This window comes from Callithrix jacchus, chromosome 3 (genome assembly GCF_049354715.1).
Source record: "Callithrix jacchus isolate 240 chromosome 3, calJac240_pri, whole genome shotgun sequence".
Classification (NCBI taxonomy): Eukaryota; Metazoa; Chordata; class Mammalia; order Primates; family Cebidae; genus Callithrix; species Callithrix jacchus.
Window position 1 is genome coordinate 96,243,123 of NC_133504.1, and position 26,506 is coordinate 96,269,628.

A 26,506-nucleotide genomic window follows, 5' to 3' on the forward strand; every position below is an offset into this window, starting at 1 on the left:
TCTCTAAACACTGCCTTAGCTGTGTCCCAGAGATTCTGGTAGGTTGTGTTTTTATTATCATTTTTGTCAAACAACTTATTTATTTCTGCCTTAATTTCCTTATTTATCCAGTAGTCATTCAGAGCAGGCTGTTCAATTTCCTTGTAGTTGTGTGATTTTTGAGTGAGTTTCTTAATCTTGAGTTCTAATTTAATTGCACTGTGTTCTGAGAGACTGTTGTGATTTCCATTCTTTTTCATTTGCTGAGGAGTGTTTTACTTCCAATTATGTGATCGATTTTAGAATAAGTACGATGTGGTGCTGAGAAGAATGTATAGTCTGTTGATTTGGGGTGTAGAATTCTGTAGATTTCTATTAGGTCTGCTTGGTCCAGAGCTGAGTTCAAGTCCTGAATATCCTTATTAATTTTCTGTCTCATTGATCTGCCTAATATTGATAGTTGGGTGTTAAAGTCTCCCACTATTATCGTCTGGGAGTCTAAGTCTCTTTGTAGGTCTCTAAGAGCTTCCTTTATGAATCTGGGTGCTCCTGTATTGTGTGGATATTAATTTAGGCTAGTTAGCTCTTGTTGCATTTATCCCTTTACCATTATGTAATGCCCCTCTGTCTTTTTCGATCTCTATTAAAGTCTGTTCTATCAGAGACTAGGATTGCAAACTCTGATTTTTTTTATTTTGCTTTCTGTTTGCTTGGTAAATCTTCCTCCATCTCTTTGTTTTGAACCTATGTGTGTCTTTGCATGTGAGATGGGTCTCCCGAATATAGCACACTGATGGGTCTTGACTCTTTAACCAATTTGCCAGTCTGTACCTTTTGTTTGTTTATTTGTTTGATTGATTGATTGTTTTGAGATAGAGTCTCACTTTTGTCACCCAGACTGGAGTGGAATGGCATTATATCGGCCTACTGCACCCTTCGACTCCAGGGTTCAAGTGATTCTCCTGCCTCAGCCTCCCAAGTACCTGGGATTACAGGTACCCACCACCACACCCAGCTAATTTTTGCATTTTTAGTAGAGACAGTGTTTCACCATGTTCACCAGGCTGTCCAGGCTGGTCTCAAACTTCTGACCTCAGTTGATCCACCTCCCTTGTCATCCCAAAGTGCTGGGATTACAGGTGTGAGACACCAAACCAGGCCCAGTGTGTGCCTTTTAATTGGGACATTTAGCCAATTTATATTTAAGGTTAATACTGTTACGTGTGAATTTGATTCTGTCAAATTCACACATAACAATATTAGCTAACTGGTTATTTTGCCCATTAGTTGATGTGGTTTCTTCAAACTGTCAATGATCTTTACATTTTGCTTTCTTTTTGCAGTGGCTGGAACAGGTTTTCCATTTCTATATTTAGTGCCTCCTTCAGGACCTCTTATAAGGCAGGCACTAAATATAGAAATGGAAATTATAAGACAAAATTCTTCAGCATTTGCTTGTCTGTATTTTATTTCTCCTTCACTCATGAAGCTTAGTTTGGCTGGACATGAAATTCTGGGTTGAAAACTCATTTCTTTAAGAATGTTAAATACTGGGTCCTACTCTCTTCTGGCTTGTAGAGTTTCTGCAGAGGGATCTGCTGTGAGTCTGATGGGCTTCCCTTTGTGGGTAACACAACTTTTCTGTCTGACTGCCCGTAACATTTATTCCTTCATTTTAAACTTGGTGAATCTGACGATTATGTGTCTTGGGGTTGCTTTTCTTGAGGAGTATGTGGTGTTCACCATATTTCCTGAATTTGAATGTTGGCCTGTCTTGCTAGGTTGGGGAAGTTCTCCTGGATAATATTCTGAAGAGTGTTTTCCAACTTTATTGCATTCTCCCCATCACTTTCAGATACACCAATCAAATGTAGGTTTGGTCTTTTCACATAGTCCCATGTTTCTTGAAGGCTTTGTTCATTTCTTTTCATTCTTTTTTCTCTAATCTTGTCTTCATGCTTTATTTCATTAAATTGATCTTCAATCACTGATATCTTTTCTTATGCTTGATCAGTTCTGCTGTTGATACTTATGTATCTCAGTGTTCTCGTGTTGTGCTTTTCAGCACCATCAGGTCATTTATATTCTACTCTAAACTGGTTATTCTAGTTAGCAAATCCTATAACCTTTTACCAAGGTTCTTAGTTTCCTTGCTTTGGATTAAAACATGCTCCTTTAGCTTAGAGAAGTTTTTTATTACCCACCTTCTGAAGCCTACTTCTGTCAATTGGTCAAACTCATTCTCTATCCAGTTTTGTTCCCTTGCTGGCAAGAAGTTGTGATCCTTTGGAGGGGAAGAGGCATTCTGTTTTTGTTTTTTTTTTTTAATTTTCAGCCTTTTTTTGCGGGTTTTTCTCATCTTTGTAGATTTATCTACCTTTGGTCTTTACCATTGGCAACCTTCGGATGGAGATTTTGCATGGTTGTCCTTTTTATTGATGTTGATGCTATTCCTTTCTGTTTGTTAGTTTTCCTCTTGTCAGGCCCCTCTTCTGCAGGTGTGCTGGAGTTTGCTGCAGGTCCATTCCAGACCCTGTTTTCCTGGGTATCACCAGCAGATGCTGCAGAACAGCAAAGATTGCTGCCTGATCCTTCCTCTGGAAGCTTTGTCCTAGTGGGCACCCATCAGATGCCAGCCAGAGCTCTCCTGTGTGAGGTGTCTGTCAACACTTGCTGGGGAGGCATCTTCAAGTCAGGAGGTGTAGGGGTCAGGGGCCCATTTGAGGAGGCAGTCTGTCCCTTAGCAGAGCTTTGAGCACTGTGCTGAGAGATCCACTCCTCTCCTCAGAGCTGGCAGGCTGAAACGTTTAAGTCTGCTGAATCTGCACCCCCAGCCACCCCTTCCCGCAGGTGTTCTTTCCCAGGGAGTTGGGAGTTTTATCTGTAAGCCCCTGACTGGGGCTGCTGCCTTTCTTTCAGAGATGCCCTGCCCAGCGAGGAGAAATCTAGAGAGCTTGTCTGGCTACAGCAGCTTTTGGGAGCTGTAGTGGGCTCTGCCCCATCCAAACTTCCTGGTGGCTTTCATTACACTATGAGGAAAAAACCACCTACTCAAGCCTCAGTAATGGTGGAAGCCCCTCCCCCAACCAAGCTGAAGCATCCCAGGTTGACTTCAGACTGTTGTGCTGACAGCAAGAATTTCCCCCAATGGATCTTAGCTTGCTGGGCTCTGTGAGGGTGGGATCCATTGAGCAAGACCACTTAGCTCCCCAGGTTCAGACCCCTTTCCAGGGGAATGAACACTTCTATCTCACTGATGTTCCAGGTGTCACTGGGGTATGGAAAAAAACTCTTACAGCTAGGTGTCTACCCAAATAGCCCCCGTTTTGTGCTCAAAAACCAGAGCCCTTTTGGTATAAGCACCCAAAGGAATCTCCTGGTCTGTGGGTTGTGAAGACCATGGGAAAAGTGTAGTATCTGGGCAGGATAGCACCATCCTTCATGGCATGGTCCCTCAGGGCTTCCCTTGGCTAGGGGAGGGAGTTCCCCAACCCCTTGTGTTTCCCAGGTAAGGACATGCCCCACCCTGCTTCAGCTCACCCTCCATGGGCTGCACCCACTGTCTAACCAATCTCAGTGAGATGAGCCGGGTAATTCAGTTAGAAATGCAGAAACCACACACCTTCTGCATTGGTCTCCCTGGGAGCTGCAGACTGGAGCTTTCCTATACAGTCATCTTGCCCAGGAATCAAAAATCAATTTTAATTAAAAATTTTAATTGACAAATGATAATTGTATGTATTCATGGTGTACAACATAGTGATGCTTCAGTACATGTAATGTGTGATTTGTGATGACACCAAGGTAATTGGCATATCTGCTATCACAAACATTTATAATTTCTTTGTGTTGGGAATATCCAGTATCCTCCTTTTAGCTATTGGAAACTACATAAAATATTAATTCTAGTTATCTTGTGGTGGTATAGAACACTAGAATTCATTCTTCCTATCTGGCTGTAATTTTGAGAAGGATTTTTATGTTAGCTCTCAGGGCACATAGCATCTTACTAGAATAGGGAAGACTTGATAAACTTGTGGCCTAGACATCTCTATATGAAGGATGGCTTTCCATAAAGATTCAGGGGCTTATGATGGCAGAATGTCCTATATATGCAGCAGATATGTAGTAGCTGACATCAGTAAGGATCTTGTCTAGAGCACAGTTCCCAGAGTGAGACTGCCTGGGTTTCAATCCAGCTCTGCTACTTATCAGCTTTGGCAGTTGCTTAATCTGTCTCAATTCTCCATCTGGAAAATGATGATAAATAAATGTATTCACCTCCTATGTTACTGAATGGTTAATTGAACTGTTGCATCTAAAATGCTCAGAACATTGCTTGACGTATTTTAAGACTCAAAATGTTGTTGTCGTTGCTGTGCATGTGTATAGCAATATAACTCAAATAATAGAGTGATACATGTGGTGTATTTGTTTCTTAGGGCTGGCTCTAACAAAGTACTACCAACTGAGTCGCTAAGCAACAGAAATGTATTGTCTCACAGTTCTGGAAACAAGAAGCCTGAAATCAGGATGTTGGCAGGGCCTCCTTGCCTCTGAAACCTCTAGAAGTATATCCTTGCCTCTTCCAGCTTCTGGTAACTCCAGGCCTTTGTTTGGCCTGTGACAGCAAGATTCCATTTTATGCCTCCATCTTTACATGGCCTCTGTGGTTCTGCCAGTGTTCAAGTGTTCTTTACTTATAAAGACACCAGTTATATTGGATTAAGTGTGACCTTAATGTCTTCAACATATTTTTGGTGGGGTGGTGGAGTACAATTTAACCCATAATATCTAGAACAAAGATATTCAAAGTAGAGGAACTGGATGTACCAGAAGCAAGCAGAGGGCACTAATGGAGTTGGGGGTGAGGTAGAAGATCTAACAAAAGGAGATACTTTGACATTCAACTAGTGAATAGGCCTACAGATTTCTCTGAATAAATGATACACCCAAACCAAACCTCTGGGCTCACATAAGTTAAAACAAGATTTCTGTCTCCTGGGGTGGGTCTAAGGGGCAGAATTTGGACTTAAATCCTAGCGAAATTACAGTACTGAACAGATTCCCAAGATATAAGCAGTAGACTTAAACTTGGCACTTGACAAGTGCCAACTTGTCCTTTTTGGAAGTGTCTTTCCTCAAACATGGGATAAATGACATCCTGGCAACTTTAAAGTGTTAATGTACCTTTAACAGCCTTCATTAAAACAGCATTGTAGATTGTGGTTGCCTGGCCAATTTCCAACACAGATCGATTTTACTTAGGTAAGATCTCCCAGGAATGAGAATATGTTTATTTTCTGTTTGTGACACTTAATTAAGTTTGCTTTATGTAGACAATACATATTGTCTCATCTTGAGAGCTTAACGGGTAGATAAATATGAGTTCATCAGGTTTATGAAGTGTTTAAAGACGCCATGAATAAAAAGGTACATCATAAATAAAGGTCTTTTATCATAATCTATGTGTCTGTATGATCAGTATTTCCAAAGTAACCAGTCTTTATTTCCTAAGTATAGGATTATGACTATAAATAAGCAATAATGGGCTGATACATTAAGGAAACTCATCTCTTTTGTATCTTAGTCAAAAAGTCTTTTGTGAATACCGTATTAATGACAACTATGGAAAGAGAAATATGGAAATTGTACTTAACTTAGAAATTTCTAATCCTTACAGGAATTTGAGTCAACGAAGATTAGATCATCCTCTAAGTGGGTTTTTATATAGTTGTTTCATTTCCAGTTTTCCATGCCTTTCTAACACTTGATCTTTGTATGAAAACTGCTGCCATATTCAGAGACATGAATCATCGTACTTAAAATGTTTTCACCATATTTTAGACATCACAGGATACTACAGTAGGAGAAGAGTAGTCTCTTGGCATTAACAATTTTTATGTTGTAAGATTTGACCTTTCACAGTGGTTCATTACATGTATTAATTTAACTTATGCATTATTCTAGCAGATTCCTTGGCATGTGAATTTCATTTTGGCTTTTAAAAATATTGTGTATAAATTTACCTGTACATCTCTCTTCCTCCCCCGCTACCATTTAGTATGCATGTTTACTTCCTATGAAAAAAGATATCCATGAAAAGAAAGCCAGTTCCATTGGAACTGAGAAGAAAGTGATGAAGTGATGACCTAAGAGCCAGAAAGAATGAATTCCAATAAACTAAAGATAAAATATCATATTCCTCAGGGATTTGGATCTGTACTATAAACAAATCTATCATAAATTCTATGCAGCAACCAGGTGGAGTGAATATTAAAGGGTTTCAATGAGTTTTCCAGGTCTTGCCAACATTGCTGAAGTGAGAACCTAACCTCTAGCCAAGGCACTGGAATGGCTACTGCAATGATCTTTATGATAAAGAGAAATACATAAGAATTTTTACTTCTTAAAAAATGCACAAAGCCCTGTTTGTGATTGTTGCCTGAAATATTTTTCCTAATCCCTTTTCTTTTGATAATAGACTGAGCCTTCCTCCTCCCAATAAGAGAGAGTAAACAAATGACCCAGAACTGGCCAGTCAGCATGCAGCATTTCCTGGATGCAGTGATAGATTCATGCATGAGTGTGCAGGGGACCTTCAGAGAGCCAGCCACATTTATTTCATGTGATTTCAGCAAATCACATGTTTTTGCTGGAATTGGTAGATCTACCTTTTAGGTTATCAAACTGAATGGATGTGATTTAGAGGATACTTGGAGTAGGTGCAACTGCAGTAGGTGAAAATAAGATCAAAGTGCAAAGAGAAGTTGATTGAGAGTGAAAGTTGGAGGCAGGCTGTGTTTAAGCTCAGATATGTTTGTGCCTGAAGGCGGTGTTTTTATTTTACTGCATTTTATGAGGGAAAGATACAGTTAGTAATATTCATGAATGATGGGATTTGCAAAGAGCTTAAGAGAAGAGCCTGCAGGTGGCTTAAGGTTCTATAGTATCTTATACCCTTCTGCCTATATGCTAATGAGCATTTACACTTACTTCTTTATTGGCTTTGAAATTTTGATGAATTGAATCTCTGCATTTTAAGATACTTCGAAACTCTTTGCTTCATTGGAAATACATTATATTTACAAACAGTGAAAATAATAGGTACATCAATTAATAATTCAGTACCCTATGAATGTTTAGCTACTTTAATAATGAATATCAATGTGAAAGGGCTCTATAAATGGTGAGAGTTTAAAAGCATAGTAATAAAAATGTGCTCCTCAACACCAACACAGTTATTTCTTTTTTTCTTTTTTTTTTTTGAGACAGAGTCTTGCTCTGTTGCCCAAGCTGGAGTGTAGTGGCACAACCTCAGCTCACTGCAACCTCTGCCTTCTGGCCTCAAACAATTCTCCTGCCTCAGCCTTCTGAGTAGCGGGGATTACAGGCATGCACCACCATGCCTGGCTAATTTTTGTATTTTTTTGGTAGAGATGGAGTTTTACAATATTGGCCATGCTGCCTCCCAAAATGCTGGGATTACAGCCATGAGCCTGCACGTAACCCAACATAGTAATCTTTATATAACTTGTTCATATATAGTTTCTATTTTAAATATTTCTGCAGGTTTTTTTTCTAATTTGGTCATATTATGTGAAAAGTGGTAAATAAGAAAGCAGTGTCATCTTCCTTGCACTTTATATCTACAGATGTAAAATTGGGACCATGAGCTATCCATTACCTAGCATTCAATTAAAGAAAGCAAAATAGAAAATAAGATACACAAAACTCTTTAAAGCCTAGTCTGATGCCAGTGATATTTTCACATTGAGATATTATTGTAACCATTTATTAAAGGGGCAGTTCTAATGAAGTAGTGCTAATGAGAGCTATGGTATAATAGGAACTGGAGTTATCTTCTGTCACAGTACTATCCTGTACCAGTTATTACAACTTTATCAAGTTTTTAATCTTTACAAACCACTCTGTATGGGAGTTAGTATTGTCCTCATTCTTAAGAACTTGAGGCTTAGACAGTTATAATTACTTGCCAGAAGCAAGATAGGGTCTTTCTGTTGCCCAGATTCCTTCCATGGCTCCTTTTAGGATGAAATTCAAGCTTCCTAGCCTGGATGACAAGACCCTGTTTATCTATCCCTTATTAATCTTTTTTTGTTTTATTTTGTGTGTATGTTTTGTAGAGATGGGATTTAACCATGTTGCATAAGCTGTTCTCAAATTCGTAGGCTCAAGCAATCTACCCACCTCGGCCTCCCAAAATGCTAGAGTTACAGGCGTGAGCCACTGTACGTGGCTGTCCCTTGTTAATCTTTATAGCTTCATTTCTTGTCATCACACACCTAGACTTCAAGTTTCTAGATTTTCTTTCACTTCCTATAATATTGCACATGTTGTTTCTACTGTGAGCAGTATTCTCTTTCATGTCTCATCATTCTGTGACTAAATCCTCTTCCTTCTTCAGGTTTCCACTTAAGTACCACATCCTCCAAGAAACTTCATCAAGTCCACCATTGATGAACATGATGAACCAGTCCACCATGAACAATGCCCACTGCATTGTTCATTCATTGATTCAGCAAGTATTTATTGAGGATCCCCTATGTGCCAGGCACTATCCTAGGCACTAGGAATACAACAATAGACAAAGAAGAAGAAAAATCTCTGCCCTTGTAGCTTGTACTCTAGTGTTTATTATTTAATTCAGTGTTACTCATTAGATGTTTACTTCAAAAGAGCACTGATTGTATTTGAAATGTTCTGTTAACATTCTTGGGGTCTAACACAATGGAATATTATAAGTATGTGGTAGCCATTTAATATCTATTGAATCAAGGGAGAGATTAATGCCTTCACTTATTATTTAATTTATAATTGTCTTGAAGAAGTCAAAGAATGTTCTGTTTGGCCCCTTTTATCTTTTCACACTGCCACCATTATAATACCAGACCTCATTGTTTTGTGACTATATTAATGCAGTGAACCTCCAATTGAAAACAACTTTTTGGCCGGGCGCGGTGGCGCAAGCCTGTAATCCCAGCACTTTGGGAGGCTGAGGCGGGTGGATCACGAGGTCAAGAGATTGACACCATCCTGGTCAACATGGTGAAACCTCGTCTCTACTAAACATAAAAAAATTAGCTGGGCGTGGTGGCGCATGCCTGTAATCCCAGCTACTCAGGAGGCAGAGGCAGAATTGCCTGAACCCAGGAGGCGGAGGTTGTGGTGAGCCGAGATCGCGCCATTGCACTCCAGCCTGGGTAAGAAGAGCGAAACTCCGTCTCAAAAACAAAAAAACAAACAAACAAAGAAAACAAAAAAATTTTTTTTTTTAATTTTTCTTCACCGTTGGATTCCGCATAGAATTGCATAGATTTATCTTCCTAAACATTGCTGGAATTGCTCTCCTTGAAATACCCTATGCTAGAATTCGAGGCCCTTATAATATGATGTCACCATCCTTCTCTTGACTTATCTCTAGGTGTTTCATATAGACTCTCTATTCAGTCCAGTTTTTTGTTTGTCTCTTGCAATCCACTTATTTTGGTTCATTTGTACTTTTCTGCCTAGAATCTTTCAGTTTATGACAAATTCCATCAGGGCTGCACGTCACTTGTTTTTGGTTAAGTTTTAATAATGTCAGCCAACCTTCATTTCCTTAATTTCTGATTTCTGTAAGAATTACTGTCTGTACCTGTTATATTCCAAATTTTTTGTAAGCAACAGAATCTATCCTGTATCACATCTGTAACATAAGTACATGTGGACATATGCACACGTATACATGTGCACACATGTACACACACAAAGAACTCTTACATGGAACTGCTAGGTATAAAAAATACAAATATAGCTTCCTGTACTAAGGACCCCGACACTCCTCAAAAGTGATTTAGCTCTGCAGAACATATCTGAAGCCAGTGTTGTGACCTCAGTCACAATGATCTTTGCTTCCTCTCACTATTCCAAAGAAAAAGTCAGAAGTGGTCAGGGTGACCTTGCATTACTGAGAAGAAAATTACTTTCTCATGAAACAGAAGGAAAGAGTCATATTTGCCATGCCTGCTGCAGCAACCATTTCAAGCCTTGTGTTTTTGACTTCCCATCACTTCCCAGAAAACATGTGCCGGGAACAGGGAATAAAGTCAGATTTCATCTTTTCTCAAGTTCTGAGACACTTGAAATGCTAGAGGGCCTCTAAACTAGTTTCTTCTGAAACTGTTTTAGCAGTTCACATTTCACTTACCGATTGACCACAGAGAAAAGTCCATGGTCCAACGTCCGTGTCTTCTTATTGATAAAAGGCCAGATCAGGAGCAGTTAACCAGCTGGAGGCCTCATCTGTTTTCTGTTCATATGTGTGTCTGTATATCCCAAGTATACTCTATGGACCTTAGGAAAATCAGTCGTATTTATATGCTGTAACTATAAAGTTACTCATTATTTTTAAATTATTTCATATAAGCTTATCTTCCCAACCAGTTTGAAAAAATAACAATTTTTTTAAATAATTCTCCATTACACATACGGCATAGTAAGTACTTAATAACCACCTGTTAATTAAAACGAAATAAAATATCCTAGTCTATGTACTTCACTATTACTTAGAGTTTTAGAATATTTTTCTGCACTGACATGTTAACTTTGTATAAAATAATAAAACTTTGTGGGAGAAATCAAGTGTTATTTATAAACTACATTTGATTTGTGACATGATTTAATATTTTTAAGGACAGACTTATGTCTTTAAAAATATGTGTTAAAAACATCTAAAATTTTTGTTTAAACACATTAAGCAAGGAATATAGAAGATGCAAAGAATTTTGGAAATTTCCTGAAGTAAAGTTTATAAGGCAATGCAGCTAGAAATGATGCGGTTTTATAAGGCAAACTTTTCCCAACAAGAAGCAGTTTAATAATTTATCAAATACATATTATGAACATGTTTTTTAATTTTCTGTATTTTGTCAAAAGAAGGGAGAAGAGTTGATAGATAATCCTGATTGATCTTTTTAGCAATTCAAATATATAAACAACACACTCATCATTTTTAATTGACAAGAATTAAGCTAAATTTGAAATTAGGATTGCTAATGAATCACAGTTTATTATGAGTTAGCAGCTATTTCATGTTTTCCAAACACCTGTACTAGTTTTCTAGATCACTCAGTTTATATGCCATATATACCATGTTAGGCAAACATGATTTTTGCATAATTTCATTAAATATTTGTGGTATACTGAAGAAACAAGAAACTTAAGACTTGATACATGCTTAAATTATAGACAAGCAAATATGTAAATGTTGAAAATATGCAAAGAGTTTGTGGATGTTGTGATTTTAGTTAGTTTAAGATACTGTGACACCAATTTGTTTCAGACAGAGAAACAAAAATGGTTCATATCATGGTAGCATATAAAAAAATTTTATGCAGTGTCTTCAATTGAACCTTAGTCCTGACATGTAAATTTAAGTTAAACTAGTACAAGTTCTTAAATTTTTAGGTTTATACTTCCTATGGACAAAGAAAACAATCTCATTTCTTAATGTAATTTGAAATTCCAAAATGAAAATATTATTTTTAAAAGTAAATGTAAAGTATTTATAATTTGAAAATTATTTTAGAAAAACGATATATGCTACTGCCTCTGTTGAGTAATGTGATGGATGGAAACAGGCAACAAAATGATTTGTCCATATCAGACATCAATGGGAGACCTAAGGCCTAAACCCATAGAAGTTCCTAGTACAGAGAGGGAGGTCCACTGATGTTAGGAAGCTGATACTTTTCAGTACCGTTGTTTATATGTACATCTTCTCAAGTATGCTTCTTGAGGCCATATTTTTATTCCTCTATTACCCCAGTATAATCCAGCACAAGTAAAAAGTCAACCAGTCTTCAGTGTTTATTCATCTGTTAATACAGAATACTTAGTAAATATTTCCTGTTTCTGTGTTTCGTTCATTGTTTGGATATTTAACTGAATAAATATTTCTGGAATATCTATCTACTGAAAGATATGTAAAAGAATGAAAAATAGATTTTTAAAATCTAGTCAGAATTAATAAATGGCCTCGTTGCCTTTGTCAGAATTATTTTTTAGTTAACAATTTCTCTTAATACATTTTCTCAAATTTTAAATGAACGTGTTCAAATATGTCTGAACAATGGTTTAATAATTTGTCAATTCAGAATTGCATGTTTAATTTCCAAATATGCTACACATAACAATAAGCTTATATATATTTACTGAGGAAGTGATAGTAAATAATCAGTCTAATCCTTCCTCTGCTTACAGCATTTAAGTATTGCCATTTAACAATAGCACTTACTAGCTTTGTTTATTTACTGGTAGGCATAAATAGAGCTGAATACTTAAAAATCAATTTTAGCCAAAACCCTTCTGCTGATATTCCCACTGCCTATAATTACCAAATTAATAATGAATATGTGGACTTTAGAATTAAATGTCATTCCTTGCCTGCCTTGAGATTTAAAAATACTAAAATCAAAACAATCCTTTAAATTGTCAAAATGTTAGGACTATCATGACAAGGAAAGGAGATGATTTTCTTTTTTTTTCCCCTATGTAGAAGATTTTTCTTAACTGAGTTTTCCAGAAATCTAAGAACGTTTTGTTTTTTCAAAAAATCCATTTGTTGAAATGTCTTACACTACTTCTATTTGCTGTGTCACTTCCAGCTTTTGAAACATTACTACCATTACGTAGCCATGGAACAGAGTGGTCTTGTAAATGAGCTTTGCTACAAAAGAAAATGAGACTAACTGGAAACTCTTCATGGTGCTGCCACTCTCAAAGATTGGTAATATCACCAAAGCCATTTAGAGATATTTCCACTCTTAGAAAATGGAAATTGTGGAGCATAAGACCTAGTCTATTTGATTTCAGCCTTAATAGCTTTCAATATATGATAGCATACATTTGGATAAAAAGTGGAAAAATATAGAACAACTTTTTGTATATGTTACTCATGGCCACATTGATAACAGATTCTTACTTCATCTATCTAAATCTTGCAGAACATTCAAAATGTTTCTTAGACAATCCCTGAAATAACTGCCCTTTCTGCTGTTTCACTTGTTAGTACATACCATTTGCTAAGCTTTTTTCTTCCTTACATTGCTTCATTATTAAAAATTCTGCAAGTTCTGTTTTGAGTCTCCTTATAGATGAGGCAGCTGAGGCCTTTTAGAAATACCTCTCTTGTTCCAGTTACACAAGTCATAATTTACTGAGCACAATGGTAAAATCCTTTAAAAATGTAGTAAAAAGAATAGAGTGTGCATATGCAAAGGAGGAGATTGGGAAAAGCGAATTGGAAGAGTCTATGCATTCAAGCAGAATGAATAAGAAAGTAATTAAGAAAGAAGCCAACACTTATTGACTGAGGTCAAACAGAAGGAATACACATAAAATCAGAAACTAACAAAGAGAAATTATGATAATAATGCTCCAAAAATTGTGAGTGAAGAAGAGTAATAACAAACCCTTATGATAACAAGTGCCAGATGTCTAGTATGTACTGTATTAAAGTAAATGATGTTCAATTATAATTTAATTTATAAATCTGGTTTTGTTATAATCCTTTAAGGGAGGTGGTATTTTGATGTTCATTTTTACACATGAAGAAACAGATAAAGAGAGATTAGTTAATTCTCCAGTGGCACTCAGCTGATTGGGTGGTGGAGGTTGGCTTTGGAACTAGGCATTCTAATGTCATAGTCTGTGTTCCTAACCAGTGCACTATACTGCCTCTACAAATGGTGAAATAACATATCCAGGAAAAAGCAAAATGCCAGAAATGAAAGAATACTGAGACACAGTATTAATAAACACTAAGTTTTTTTAAAGCCCTAGAAACACAGGCTTGGAAAGCCCAAAATGGAAACACTCCAAGACATACCTGAGCACCCCAGATCAGAGCAGTAATGACAGTCCATCTTTCAGGTCCTGGAGGGAGTTAATGGGGGTCTGAAACCTGAGATGAGTGTTTTTAAAAGTGAAATCTGACATGAGTATTTCTAAAGTGAAAATTATTAATTAATAATAACTTATTTATATTTATATGTAGTTTATATGTACTGATCAAATATGTATACATTCGGGTGAAATTATATCAACTCATAATGTTTGTCCAATACTCTTGATTGACTGGTGATGATAATCAAGGACTAGGACTTAGTAAACTACATAATGTAAATAAAGTCACATCAAATAGCCACTAGTATCCAGGACTGACTAAACTTGGACATAAGAACAGAGGGATGAGCAAATTTAATTAAATAATATCATAAATGTTGTACCACAATCATGACTATAATTTGTATGATTCTATAATGCTATTATGAACCCTTAATAATTAGGCATCTTATTATAATATTGATGGGGGCTAAAATGGAAAAACAGTGATAACAGATGGAACAAATGCATTTCTAATTCAATAAATTAAATCTTTTTTTTTTTTTTGAGATGGAGTTTTGCTCTTGTTACCCAGGCTGGAATGCAATGGCACGATCTCAGCTCACCGCAACCTCCGCCTCCTGGGTTCAGGCAATTCCCCTGCCTCAGCCTCCTGAGTAGCTGGGATTACAGGCGTGTGCCACCATGCCCAGCTAATTTTTTGTATTTTTAGTAGAGATTGGGTTTCACCATGTTGACCAGGATGGTCTCGATCTCTTGAACTTGTTATCCACCCACCTCGGCCTCCCAAAGTGCTGGGATTACAGGTGTGAGCCACCGCACCAGGCCTTAATTAAATATTTTAAAGTGTTCAATCAATTAAGGGAAACATCAAAAAAAAAAAAAAATCTCAATGGTGAGAACACTCATCTTTAGGATGAAAACATAAATATAGGTTCTATTAATTTACTTTTTATTTATTGAAATAGTATACTGTGGACATGATGATATTGTATATGCTTGGGCCTTCAATAGGATAGATTTTAAAATGTAGACTATTCTGTTTTGTTTCCATCTGATTACAGTTATAAACTGAGATTAAGGGGATTAATGAGATATTTACTACTGGATTATTGTCATTATTATTAACTATTGTAATCTACCATGTATTTTATTCTTGTTTTTTTTTTTTTTTTTAGTTTTCCTGCACTGTTTCTCATTAACATTGGCTAACAGTTTATCTTCATAAAACAGCATCGTAGATATAAAGAAATGTTTGAAATTTCTGCTATTTATCTGCACTGGTGTTATTGTTTTGTATTTTATTTTACAGCTTTATTGTTTCTTTTAAAATCTTTGCAATTTCATATATATATATGTATATTATATATATATTTATATTTAATTTTTTTTTTTTTTTTTTTTGAGATGGAGTTTTGCTCTTGTTACCCAGGCTGGAGTGCAATGGCGCGATATCGGCTCACCACAACCTCCGCCTCCTGGGTTCAGGCAATTCTCCTGCCTCAGCCTCCTGAGTAGCTGGGATTACAGGCATGCGCCACCACGCCCAGCTAATATTTTGTATGTTTAGTAGAGACGGGGTTTCACCATGTGAAACGAGATGCCACCATCTCGATCTCCTGACCTCGTGATCCACCCGCCTCAGCCTCCCAAAGTGCTGGGATTACAGGCGTGAGCCACCGTGCCTGGCCAATAAGTTTAATTTTTTTATAACCAAGAATGTACTGGTAGAAATTTCTGTATTTGGCAAATTTTGATTTGATTTAGAGACTTTTTCATTATCGTTCTATATTATCAAACCAGAGTGACCTGGTTAATGATTTACAGTTTGTTTTCACAAAGTACCTAAAACATATTTATCCATTGAAAAGGTAATATTCCTTATGGGAAAATATTTTGAAATATACCTCTTTAGTGAATTAGAACTCTCTTGTTTTTTCTTTTTTAGTTTATTTTACTATAGACACAAATTTCTAGATAGAAGAAATGCTGTCATGAAATGCAATGTTACCGTTATCTGAATAATTGCCTGATTTTTGAAGTTTGTGCATTCTGTTAATGAACTACACATATCTAGTCAATCTGGTTTCTAACTTGAACTTTTTATCCACTTACGACTTCATAAACTGGGATTACCAGCAGGGGGAAACAGATATATACTTGTAGTACCCACTGTGGTTAACCTCTAACAAAACCTCTAAACAAAATCTTTCTCTAAAAAATGGTAGATTTTAGAAAAGCAAAAAGTTTTGGTAGATAGAGTATCCAAAAACTAAACCAGTAAATTTAATAAATTAATCTCCTCTTGCTGCGAATTAGACATAAATTTAGTTCCCTAACATTAGGGATTTTATTGTCTTGGGAAACTGTGGCTATTATGAAGGAAATACTGGGTTGAAGTAAATGAAGCTGAAAGTAGTGTGGAACTCCAATGGTGAAAATTGCTAAACAATTAAGTAATGTATTTTCTAAAGGAAAAATTGTAATTTGTTAGTTTAGTATGAATTGGAAAAACTTGTATAAGAAGTTATTCTACTTCATACAAGTCTTCCAAGATGATAAAAGCCAGTATTTTGAAGAAAAAAGGTCTTTATATAAAAATAAACAATGAGTCAAGAATTAAAAGTACTTGATTTCTAAGTCATAGTATTGCTACAGTCTTGCCAAACAATTTTGAAATGCTGACCCATTAAAAATCTATTTTTCATTTGCAATTTATTAATTTATTATTTCACAATTTTTAACAACATACTTCCCTGTCCCTAGACAACCTAATTTGTATAAGCTTTCTTTAACCTGAAACTATATGATATTATAAAATTTTTGCTCAGTATCAACAAGTTGATCCAGTGGTGTTCTTTAACAAATTTCCCTTTCATATACTCAAGTAAATAGGACCAAATGTATAAGTCTTTGCACTAATTCAAAATATTAAGCAATTTTATGTGAAAATGTATATTTTATATTACATTAGTTATATATCTTCTATTCAGGATGACAGTTTTATCGAGTCCTCTTCAGGCTATTATGTATAGCTCTTATAGTGGAACCTTATCCTAAAGTATTCAGTATTACCTACTTTGGTTTACATTTTCTAATGCAATATTTTTTTTTTTCTTTTTTTTTTTTTGAGACAGAGTTTCGCTCTTGTTACCCAGGCTGGAGTGCAATGGCATGATCTCGGCTCACCGCAACCTCTGTCTCCTGGGTTCAGGCAATTCTCTTGCCTCAGCCTCCTGAGTAGCTGGGATTACAGGGATGCCCCACCATGCCCAGCTAATTTTTTGTATGTTTAGTAGAGACAGGGTTTCACCAAGTTGACCAGGATGGTCTCGATCTCTTGACCTCATGATCCACCGCCTCGGCCTCCCAAAGTGCTGGGATTACAGGCTTGAGCCACCGCGCCCAGCCCTCTAATGCAATAATTTAATTGCCAATATAAACTTAGAAACAATAGAGTTCTTTGAAAAATAATGAAATTATAATATAGATATGCTTATTTGCACATTTGCTAAGTTCATTTAGACTTACATACCTAACACTTAAATAATACAAGATTGGTTCTTGTTTTGAACACCTATCCCTCTACCAGCATCTCTCTGGTCAGAAGATGCAAGGCAAATGCTTGGTTCTGATCAAGTTTATCTTTCTGATCTGTCTTCTCTCCTTTGCCAAGATTCTATTCTCAATTGCCTCTTTGTCCTCAATATGCTGGCCATTATCTTCTGTACTTAGAAGCACACTGGTTTTAGAGACTCTTAGACTCGCCCCATGACTGATTCATTGTACAATTTGTGTACTGCAAGAGCTTACTCGGCTAACTACAAAGAGTCCCTTGTCACTGCTCTAGCTCGTTACTGTTTTCTCCTCAGCACTACTTTTCTGTAATCTGTAGTAAGTAAAGTCCAGAACTTCTGTTTAATGACTCCCAGACTACCGCACTGCTCAGTAATCTCTGAATTCCTCCTTTGTGGTGGGTGGCTTCATACACACACAAGTTAATATTTACATTTATCTTTGTATATACTTGCACCTTCATGCCTGTGATTTCAAAGCTTAATAAATAGCTTTCCAACAGTGATATTGGGGCAGGGGGCGCTCTTCCGTTCCCTAAGAAATAAAGACAAATACTTTCTGCATCTTATTTTTCCGTTTCCTATTTCAAACCTCAAAAGGCTTCAATTTAGATCAAAAGTCTTTGGCACTACTCTGTGTGAAAATTATTTCCCATAAAGTTTTATTTAAAATGGGCTAAACAAAGACCTGGAACCAACCCAAATGCCCATCAATGATAGACTGGACAAAGAAAATGTGGCACATATACACCATGGAATACTATGCAGCCATAAAAAATGATGGGTTTGTGTCCTTTGTAGGAACATGGATGAATCTAGAAACCATCATTCTCAGCAAACTCACACAAGAACAGAAAACCGAACACCACATGTTCTCACTCATAGGCTGGTGTTAAACAATGAGAACACATGGACTCAGGAAAGGAGCATCACACACTGGGGGCAGTTGGTGAGGGGCTAGGGGAGGGACAGTGGGGGGTTTGGGGAGCGTGGGGAGGGATAACATGGGGAGAAATGCCGGATATAGTATGCACCTGTGCAACAATCCGGCATGACCTGCACATGTACCCCAGAACCTAAAGTAAAATAAAAATAAAGAAAAATAAAATGGGCTAAAGTCATGGAGGCAAGGAAGCAATATTAAAAGGCAATGATGCAAAAGTAGTTGTTTGCTTAGTCCTTACTTTGTAGTTGATTACGCAGGCAGAATATATATGTTTTTTGATAGAAGAGATAAGTAATAGTGTGTAAACATCATAGGATATTGGCCACTCTTGCACCATTTGGTTAGAGGAGCCATATTCAGAACTGCTGAGTTACCCCACTTAGGGAAATTACTAAAATAGATTACATTAGATTAATCTCACCAAATAGATTAAACTGCTCAGTGTATCTGATAGTTCTTACTTACAGTGCAAAAATAAATGGCAGGTTATTTCTGACAGGAAAAATAACCATCAATATTTGTGTCATATAAGGTTGCTAACAGATATGAATTATAATACTCCAGAAAAATAAACTTATGTTCTATTTCAGTATCTCTAATGTGTTAATTTTGTTAAATGCTATAACTCTCTGAATTTCTGATATAAGTATACACAGTTCTGTTGATAATCTGCTGAAGACTTAATACATTTTTTGGACTATTCAGCCAAATGGATGGATGTTTTCCTAAGTGCCAGGAGTGTTTTAAATACTTGTATTGTGCATCTATGTTACTGATGCTTTTTAAACATTGTAAGTATTGGGGTACTCTACCTACCAGCATTCTCATGAGAAGCAAATAATGGGAAGCCAGGAGAATGTGAGAAGCATTGGTGTGAACTTGCCTTGAAGCCAAAAAATTATCAGAGCCTGGTTGTTCAAGAAGTGCTGTCAAGGCCAGGTAAAGTAGAAGAGAAAGGGACCTGGCCTTCTGGGGAATTTTGAGCCCTAAGAAACCAAGCAGACAACTTGTATCACTAGTTGGCATTGGCATATTGTGCTGCTCTTTGGACATCAGTATCTTGGGTACCCAAAAAGACAGAGGATGGGGACAAATAGTAAGTGCACATTATAGCCCAGTAAGCCTTTGCTCCTTGTGATGCCATGGGCCCACCCTCCATCATTTTGGCTACCTCCTGGATACTTCAGTATGGTGACCACTTTCTTCCTGAAAGTTGGTATCAAGACAATGAGTGGGATAATAGGATTTAAGGATAAATCCATTATCTTACAGCTGGAATATCCAAGGCCTGAGCAATAAGTACAACAAAATGCCCAAAGAAATGTGTTATCACCCTTCTTAGGTTCATCCCTCCCTCCATCACTTACTGTGATTCTTTCATATAATGATGAAGTCCTAATCTCACAGCAACCTAGAATAAGCAGTAAAAGAGGTTGCCTTTCAAATGTTCATCCCCTCCACACATAGACCCTATGAGAGGAACCATACTAGTATGCAGAATGAGGGCTGTGTGTGCTATGGGAGGCTCAAAAGCATAGGTGTATTTAGTAACCAGCTTGTTAGTGAATCTGCATCTCTGGAGATTCTGATTCAGGGCCCAGAAATCTGTAGTTTTGAAACCTCTCGAAGTGGTTCCAGCGTAGAATTAGGTGGAGAAAACAACCATAAGATATGTGGGGGTTCCACATTCTATCCCAGACTTGCTGCACACCATATTGAAACCTGTAACTTAAAGGCTTAAAACAAGCACAATCTCAGGTAAGTTGAGGCCGTTGGTTTCTGTCAAAGCAAACTCTACAAACTTGTCAATCTCTGTGAGTCCCAAGGGCATCTCAAAATCTCTGGCCTTAGTAAAGGATTTTCAAGTTAAGCATGGCATAGGCCTAGTAGAAGAATGCTGGCATAGCAGGTGTTTCTAGTGTGCCTCCTGGGCACACGTGTCTAGGCACTAGGGATATGGCGAACAAGACTGACAAGGTACCCAGCTTAGCAGAGGTTATATTTCAGTGGGAAGAATCAGAGAAGAAACAAGCATGCAAATAAATCAACTAGATAATGCTGATTGTGGCATAATTATTGTGAAGAAAGTAAAGGATGATGGTAGAGAGACTTTGCTTCTTTACAAAGGATGGTCAACAAAGACCTTACTGAGCATGTAACATATATCTGAGACCTTATGGATGGAAGGAAGGCAGCCTATGAAAATTTGAGGAAGAAAATACCTCCATTTTTTAAATTATGTTTTATTTGAGCTACTATTTTCTTTTGTTGGACTTTTAATCTTTTTATGATTATATATACACATTGTTGTCCTTTACTGAACATTATGATAGGTGGCCTTTCTATAAAGGACCTACGGCTGCTCTAAGGTAAAGTCAGTGACAGTGTAATGATCAGATGTGTAAAAAATTTCAGGGCATTTTGTTTTCTATGCAGAGTTTACAGCAATTGCTCTTTTCTTTTTTATATCGTCAAGCCAAAATCCAGTTATTGCAGTGATCATGTAAATCACTGACATTATCTCTTATCACAAAGTTATTATAGACCAGAAAGAAGAGATTAATTTTGTTTTTATAAAACTAAATTCATGATAATGTACTTCTATACTTCAACAAAAGGAAGCATATTCTCATAATGTTTGCATTGTCTAGAGACTTTTTTTTCATTCTGGTTGTGAGATTATGCTTCAGTTGTATGTTAGTTGCTATAATTGATGCCTAACCTGCAGTTTACAACCTAAATTAATGTCTTTGTATCTATGTCATTTACATATACAGAGGTAAAAAGCAATTATCCTTGAATCTTCAGACATGGCCAGGAATTAAAATGGAAGGATAAAAAAGGTATAAGAAGCCAGAAGGGGGAGAGAAGATGAATGTCTCTAGAATGCCTTCCATTCTGGCATTCCTTATTCCCCCCAACTCCAAGCACCAGATTTCTAGTCTGTCTGGGATCTTGACATTTTAGATACAGCCATTTTGAAATGCCACTTTGATACAGCATTTGTTAGATTCTTGTTAGACTCCAGAAATTCTTCTAAGCCTTTTATGGTATTAACACATTTAATTCTCACCATAGCCCTATAAGGTAAGGTACCAATACCACACCCATTTTATTGATAAATACATTTGAAGCTCAGAGAAGTTGAGTAAATGTCCAAGTTGGAGCCTGAGTAGTGTGGATCCAGAGACGAGGCCTTTAAATGATACCCCACGCTCTAATGCCTTTGATTAGCCATTTTGTCTTGGGGATATTTTAATAATAGCCTAAAACATAACTGTTAAACTTGCCATAGAAATTCCAAATAATGTCCGAAGCCTGTGTCTTAGCCCCTCACCTGAGTTCCTGTTTTCCCTGAGGCTTACTTACCAAATGTTTGACCCTCACCTCTCTGTTAGGGAGCAAGGAGAGGGAGAGAGCCAATAGCAAGACATGGGCTGTACACAGTGTCAGCGTCACACCCATTGACATATGAAGGGCTGCATAAAATCCAATGCAAAGAAATGTTTTGCTTCATAATTTGTTTCCTTGAAGTTCCTTCCTTCAACTTCTAAAATTAATGGAGAGCATGTGAGGGTATCGTTTCCAACCATATATTTTCTATATTATAATTTTTGGTTTGAAACATATCATATATATGACAGATACAAAGATTCCTACAATTTGAGAGAAACTGGCACTTGTGATAAGTAATCCATACCAACTATAACTTCAATAGATACATAGGTAGAAAAGTAATTATATTATTACTTGTTAGCTAATAAGCTTTATCCTTGCCTATTTAAAAATGTGGTAATAAAATGTGCGAATTAAGTTTTTAAGATGGATAATTTTTAAATTATGCTCATATCATATTATAGGTACACATATATAAAAATATATAAAAGTTTTAAGAAGTGTTTTACTATTTATGTTAGTTTTTACAGCTCCAAATATAGCTGTGAAATTCCCCAGAGCAGGCACTGGCATCCATGCCTGGCAGTGTTTGGACCATCCCATCCAGTGCTCTTTATTTATTTCCCCTGGCTTAGATCTCACATATGATTACAAGAAAGTATATGATGTGTCTCACAAACCAACTTCTTAATGCCTCAGAATATGGATTTATTTGCTCTAGGAATAAAAAATTATTTGTAAACTATCTTCTAAAATGTATTTTTTCAAAATTGGAAGAACATGTTTCTGATGTTTCTACTGTGTATCTCATGCTCAATAGAGGGAAGAAGCTATATGATTGCAGTCTACCAAAGGGATGCATTACTAGTTAAAGCTTCTTGTTATTTACAGCCATTTCATTAGTATTTAAGATTACCAAGTGAAGACATTCTAAAATGGAATCCACCTGTACCTGCTTCATGCTTATAGTGCTATGGGTTTTTAGTAGCTAATTCTTGATAGTAAAGATAGGAATTTATAGCATATAACATTTTTATTTTATTGTTTTATGATTGTTTCATCATTAAACTCACTTGATTATTTTTTCCCTGAACTTTTGTCAAATAAAGGAATAAAATTTAAAACATTTAAATAACTTGCTTGTAATTGCAGGATATAATGTGTTAAGATCTACTTTTGGCCTCCTGACTTCTTATTCGCGAATACATTCATTCTGTGTAACTGTTGGTGTTGCAGAAGTGGCCACATCATGTTCACCATTCAACACAAAATTTTTAAAATGTTACACACACACACACACACACACACACACACACACACATACATATATATATATGTATAAATATATAAAAATATCAAAGATATCATAATGTGGTAGCTGACAGAAAAAGCTTTGGATCAGGTGAATCGGAATTTAAGCCCTGGATCATTTATTTTTAGCAGTGACCTTACCAAGCAACATAACCTCTCTAAGCTATATTATTTCCTTATCTGTATAACAGAAATAAAAATATTATTTTTGTTTATTTATTTTTTAATACAAAATCTCACCCCGTTGTCCAGGCTGGAGTACAAAGGTATGATCTTGGCTCACTGCAAACCTCCACCTCCCAGGTTCAAGTGATTCTCCTGCTTCAGCCTCCCGAGTAACTGGGATTACAGGTGCACATCACCACACCTGGCCAATTTTTTGTATCTTTAGTAGAGATGGGGTTTCACCATGTTGGCCAGGCAGGTCTCCCAACTCCTGACCTTATGATCCGCCCTCCTTGGCCTCCCAAAGAGCTGGGATTACAGGCATGAGCCACCATTCCTGGCCTAAAAATATTATTTTTTAGAGCTCTGAACATGGAAATAAAATAAATATTAAATAAATGATTTTTTTAAAAGAGACAAAATAGCTCTTCCAAGAAACTTGTTTTAAAAGAGAAAGTGAGAATGTTAAGAAATACCAGTTCCCAGTCATGTTTTGGTAGTGTTTCACAGTTTTTAATACTTGTAGTTTTTTTTCACTTTAACATTTTATTAAAATGCTCCTTATAATTTAAGTTTAATTGGAGTTTTTTTCTTAATGGTACGTAAATTAATGACGTGTCTTACAATAGGTAACATTTTGGATTAAATAAATGCAGATTTTATGATACATATCAAAGTTTCTTTCTTTTCAGGAGGCAGTAATGCATAGTGGCCATGTATTCAGACCTCACTTGTACATAGATTATGCCAAATTCCTGAACCATTCTTTGCATCATCTCTTACCTGCAAAATGAAAACATATCTCATGGCATTATTAGGGTTAAATTAGAAAATGTGTATAAACGTCTAGCAGCGTCTTATACAGAATTGTTAAGTGCACAATGATAGCCGTTATTGTTATTATTGTCTTCATTTTTTATAATTAATCTGTATACTAGTGGACCGAGACATTAGAGCCAGGTTTGCCACTAATTAACTTTGGAAACCTGAGCAAAGTGCTTAGCTTTTCTGTCTTACTTTCTTGTTCTGCAAAAGAATGTTTTGGCCCAGATAAACTTGAAATTAAGTCTGGATCTAATATTTTGGAATTTTATTTAATTCAAATTCCTAATGTAATATTTACCATAAAATGAATTTTGTTTCTTTCAGTTTGTGGGGACATCCATGGACAATTCTTTGACTTGATGAAGCTCTTTGAAGTCGGGGGATCTCCTGCCAACACTCGCTACCTCTTCTTAGGGGACTATGTTGACAGAGGGTACTTCAGTATCGAAGTAAGTCTACATCATATCTTCTTGGCTGTTCAGTTATGGATCAACAATATCTCTAAAAAATAAAAGCAATAAATGTTACTGCCTTATGGAAACCTCTAACAATGAAATTTATTACACGTAATTCATAGGATATTACATGTTCTATTTTCAGTTGATTCCTATATGTTTTTTGTTTGTTTGTTTTTGAGACGGAGTCTGGCTCTATTGCCCAGGCTGGAATGCAGTGGCATGATCTCTGCTCACTGCAACCTTCGCCTCCAGGGTTCAAGCCATTTTCCTGCCTCAGCCTCCTGAGTAGCCAAGATTACAGGTGGATAACAGGTGCCCACCACCACGCCTGGTTAATTTTTGTATTTCATAGAGATGGAGTTTCACCTTGCTGGCCAGGCTGATCTTGAACTCCTGACCTCAGGTGATCCACCAGCCTCAGCCTCCCAAAATGCTGGGATTACGTGTGGGAAACCGAGCCCAGCCTGATTCCCATATTTTTTAATAGAGATGTAAAAAAAAATGGTCAATAGTAAGATCTTGCCCTTTGTACATTTTATATATTTGCAAAAATTACATCTTAGTTTACAATAAAAAATTCCATTTTCCATTGAAAGAACTAATCAAAGTTGATGAAATAAGCAGTAATCAATTTGCACGTTTATGCCTTAAAATTATGAGACAGTAACTTACCTGTGTAAATTGATAGCGAAGTACATGTGTCTGTGTCTGTGACTGTACATGTGTAAATACACTTATAGCTGCTATATTTTGTCTTTTTTGGCACCTGTCATCTAAATAGGATAATTTGTCAAACTCATTAATTAAAACAAAATGATAACCTTTGATTAGAGGTTCCTCCACAGTCTCCCATCTGCATCTGCTTTAAGTAAGTAAAACTACATTCAAAATAAAGGCAGAGACATTGTTTTATGTGTATCTTTGTTCTTCTTGGTGGCTAACATGGTGTGTTAGTTAATAATTTATTGAAAAAATGGTTTGAAATTGAATATGTTTTAAAGAATCAGACCTTGTGTATAGTAGCTGACATGTGCTATCAAAAAAGAGCATTAAAAAGGAAAGTGATTATTCTTAAATAAAGAGAGAAATCAACATTATACTCACACCAACATCATATATTCAAAATAATCATAGAAAAAGATTCTGTATTTCAAAAAATGTATTATAGTTTTATTTACTAAAGGAATATTTAATGTTAAAAGCATGTCATCCTTAAATAGCTTTTCTTTATAAAATTATATTAGTTTTATTTTTCAGTTATTTAATTCACCTTTGGTCACTGATTACACGCAGACACAGAAAAGTTTCTATAAACATATACGTATTTCCACCAGCATAATAATCTCCTCTGCATTTGAAGATCACAGATTTCTTAATTATTCCTGGTGACGATGAGAGAAGAAGGAATTGTAATGGTGTATAAATCCCAGAAGAGAAAATAAATTCTTACTATTTCCTCCTTTTGATAAACAAGTATTGTCAAGCATATAAAATGTATATGCACTATGAATAGGACTGTGAGGAATTTTAAAAAATGTAATTTACATTCTTGCTCTCAGCAACCTAAATCTATGTTGGAAAATAGAACCATAAAAAATTTGTATAGAATCAGAAGCCTGGAATAGGTGATCATCCAAGGTTCAGTTATTTGAATGGATTATTAAAACCTTGTGATTAAAGAATGTACAAAATAATAAGTGTGATAGGATTAGAGAAAAGTGAGAGAATATTAAGAACACACCTGTTTGGGAAAGACTGAATTAAAGAACAAGTAAGATTTAGCTGGAAAGAAAATTAAAGTGAGCAAAAGTACAGAGGAAGAAATTAGTGAGCTCTGCTAACCCTGTTTTGTTCTTGGGGCCAGCCTGACCAGCTTAACTGATGGAAAAGCAATTGAGTACTAATTTTGTAAGACCTTTATATCACATTAGGACTGGTGTTTG

General features: G+C 36.3%; 1 protein-coding gene and 1 long non-coding RNA gene across 5 annotated transcripts in view; both read left to right on the forward strand.

Annotated features, from left to right (window-relative positions):
• Positions 1–18,025, forward strand: part of LOC144581778 (uncharacterized) — a 74,661-nt gene extending 56,636 nt beyond the window's left edge. Inside the window, exon 2 of the long non-coding RNA XR_013533010.1 lies at positions 1–18,025. This exon is cut by the window's left edge and continues 25,178 nt beyond it. This is a non-coding gene — a long non-coding RNA (uncharacterized LOC144581778).
• PPP3CA (protein phosphatase 3 catalytic subunit alpha) overlaps positions 1–26,506 on the forward strand; it is a 314,986-nt gene that overhangs the window by 210,639 nt on the left and 77,841 nt on the right. For all 4 annotated transcript variants that reach the window (XM_035293239.3, XM_078366770.1, XM_002745548.6 and 1 more), the window contains exon 3: positions 24,430–24,554. In XM_035293239.3, coding sequence (XP_035149130.1) covers positions 24,430–24,554 — 125 coding nt within the window. The remainder of the gene's footprint in view (positions 1–24,429; positions 24,555–26,506) is intronic.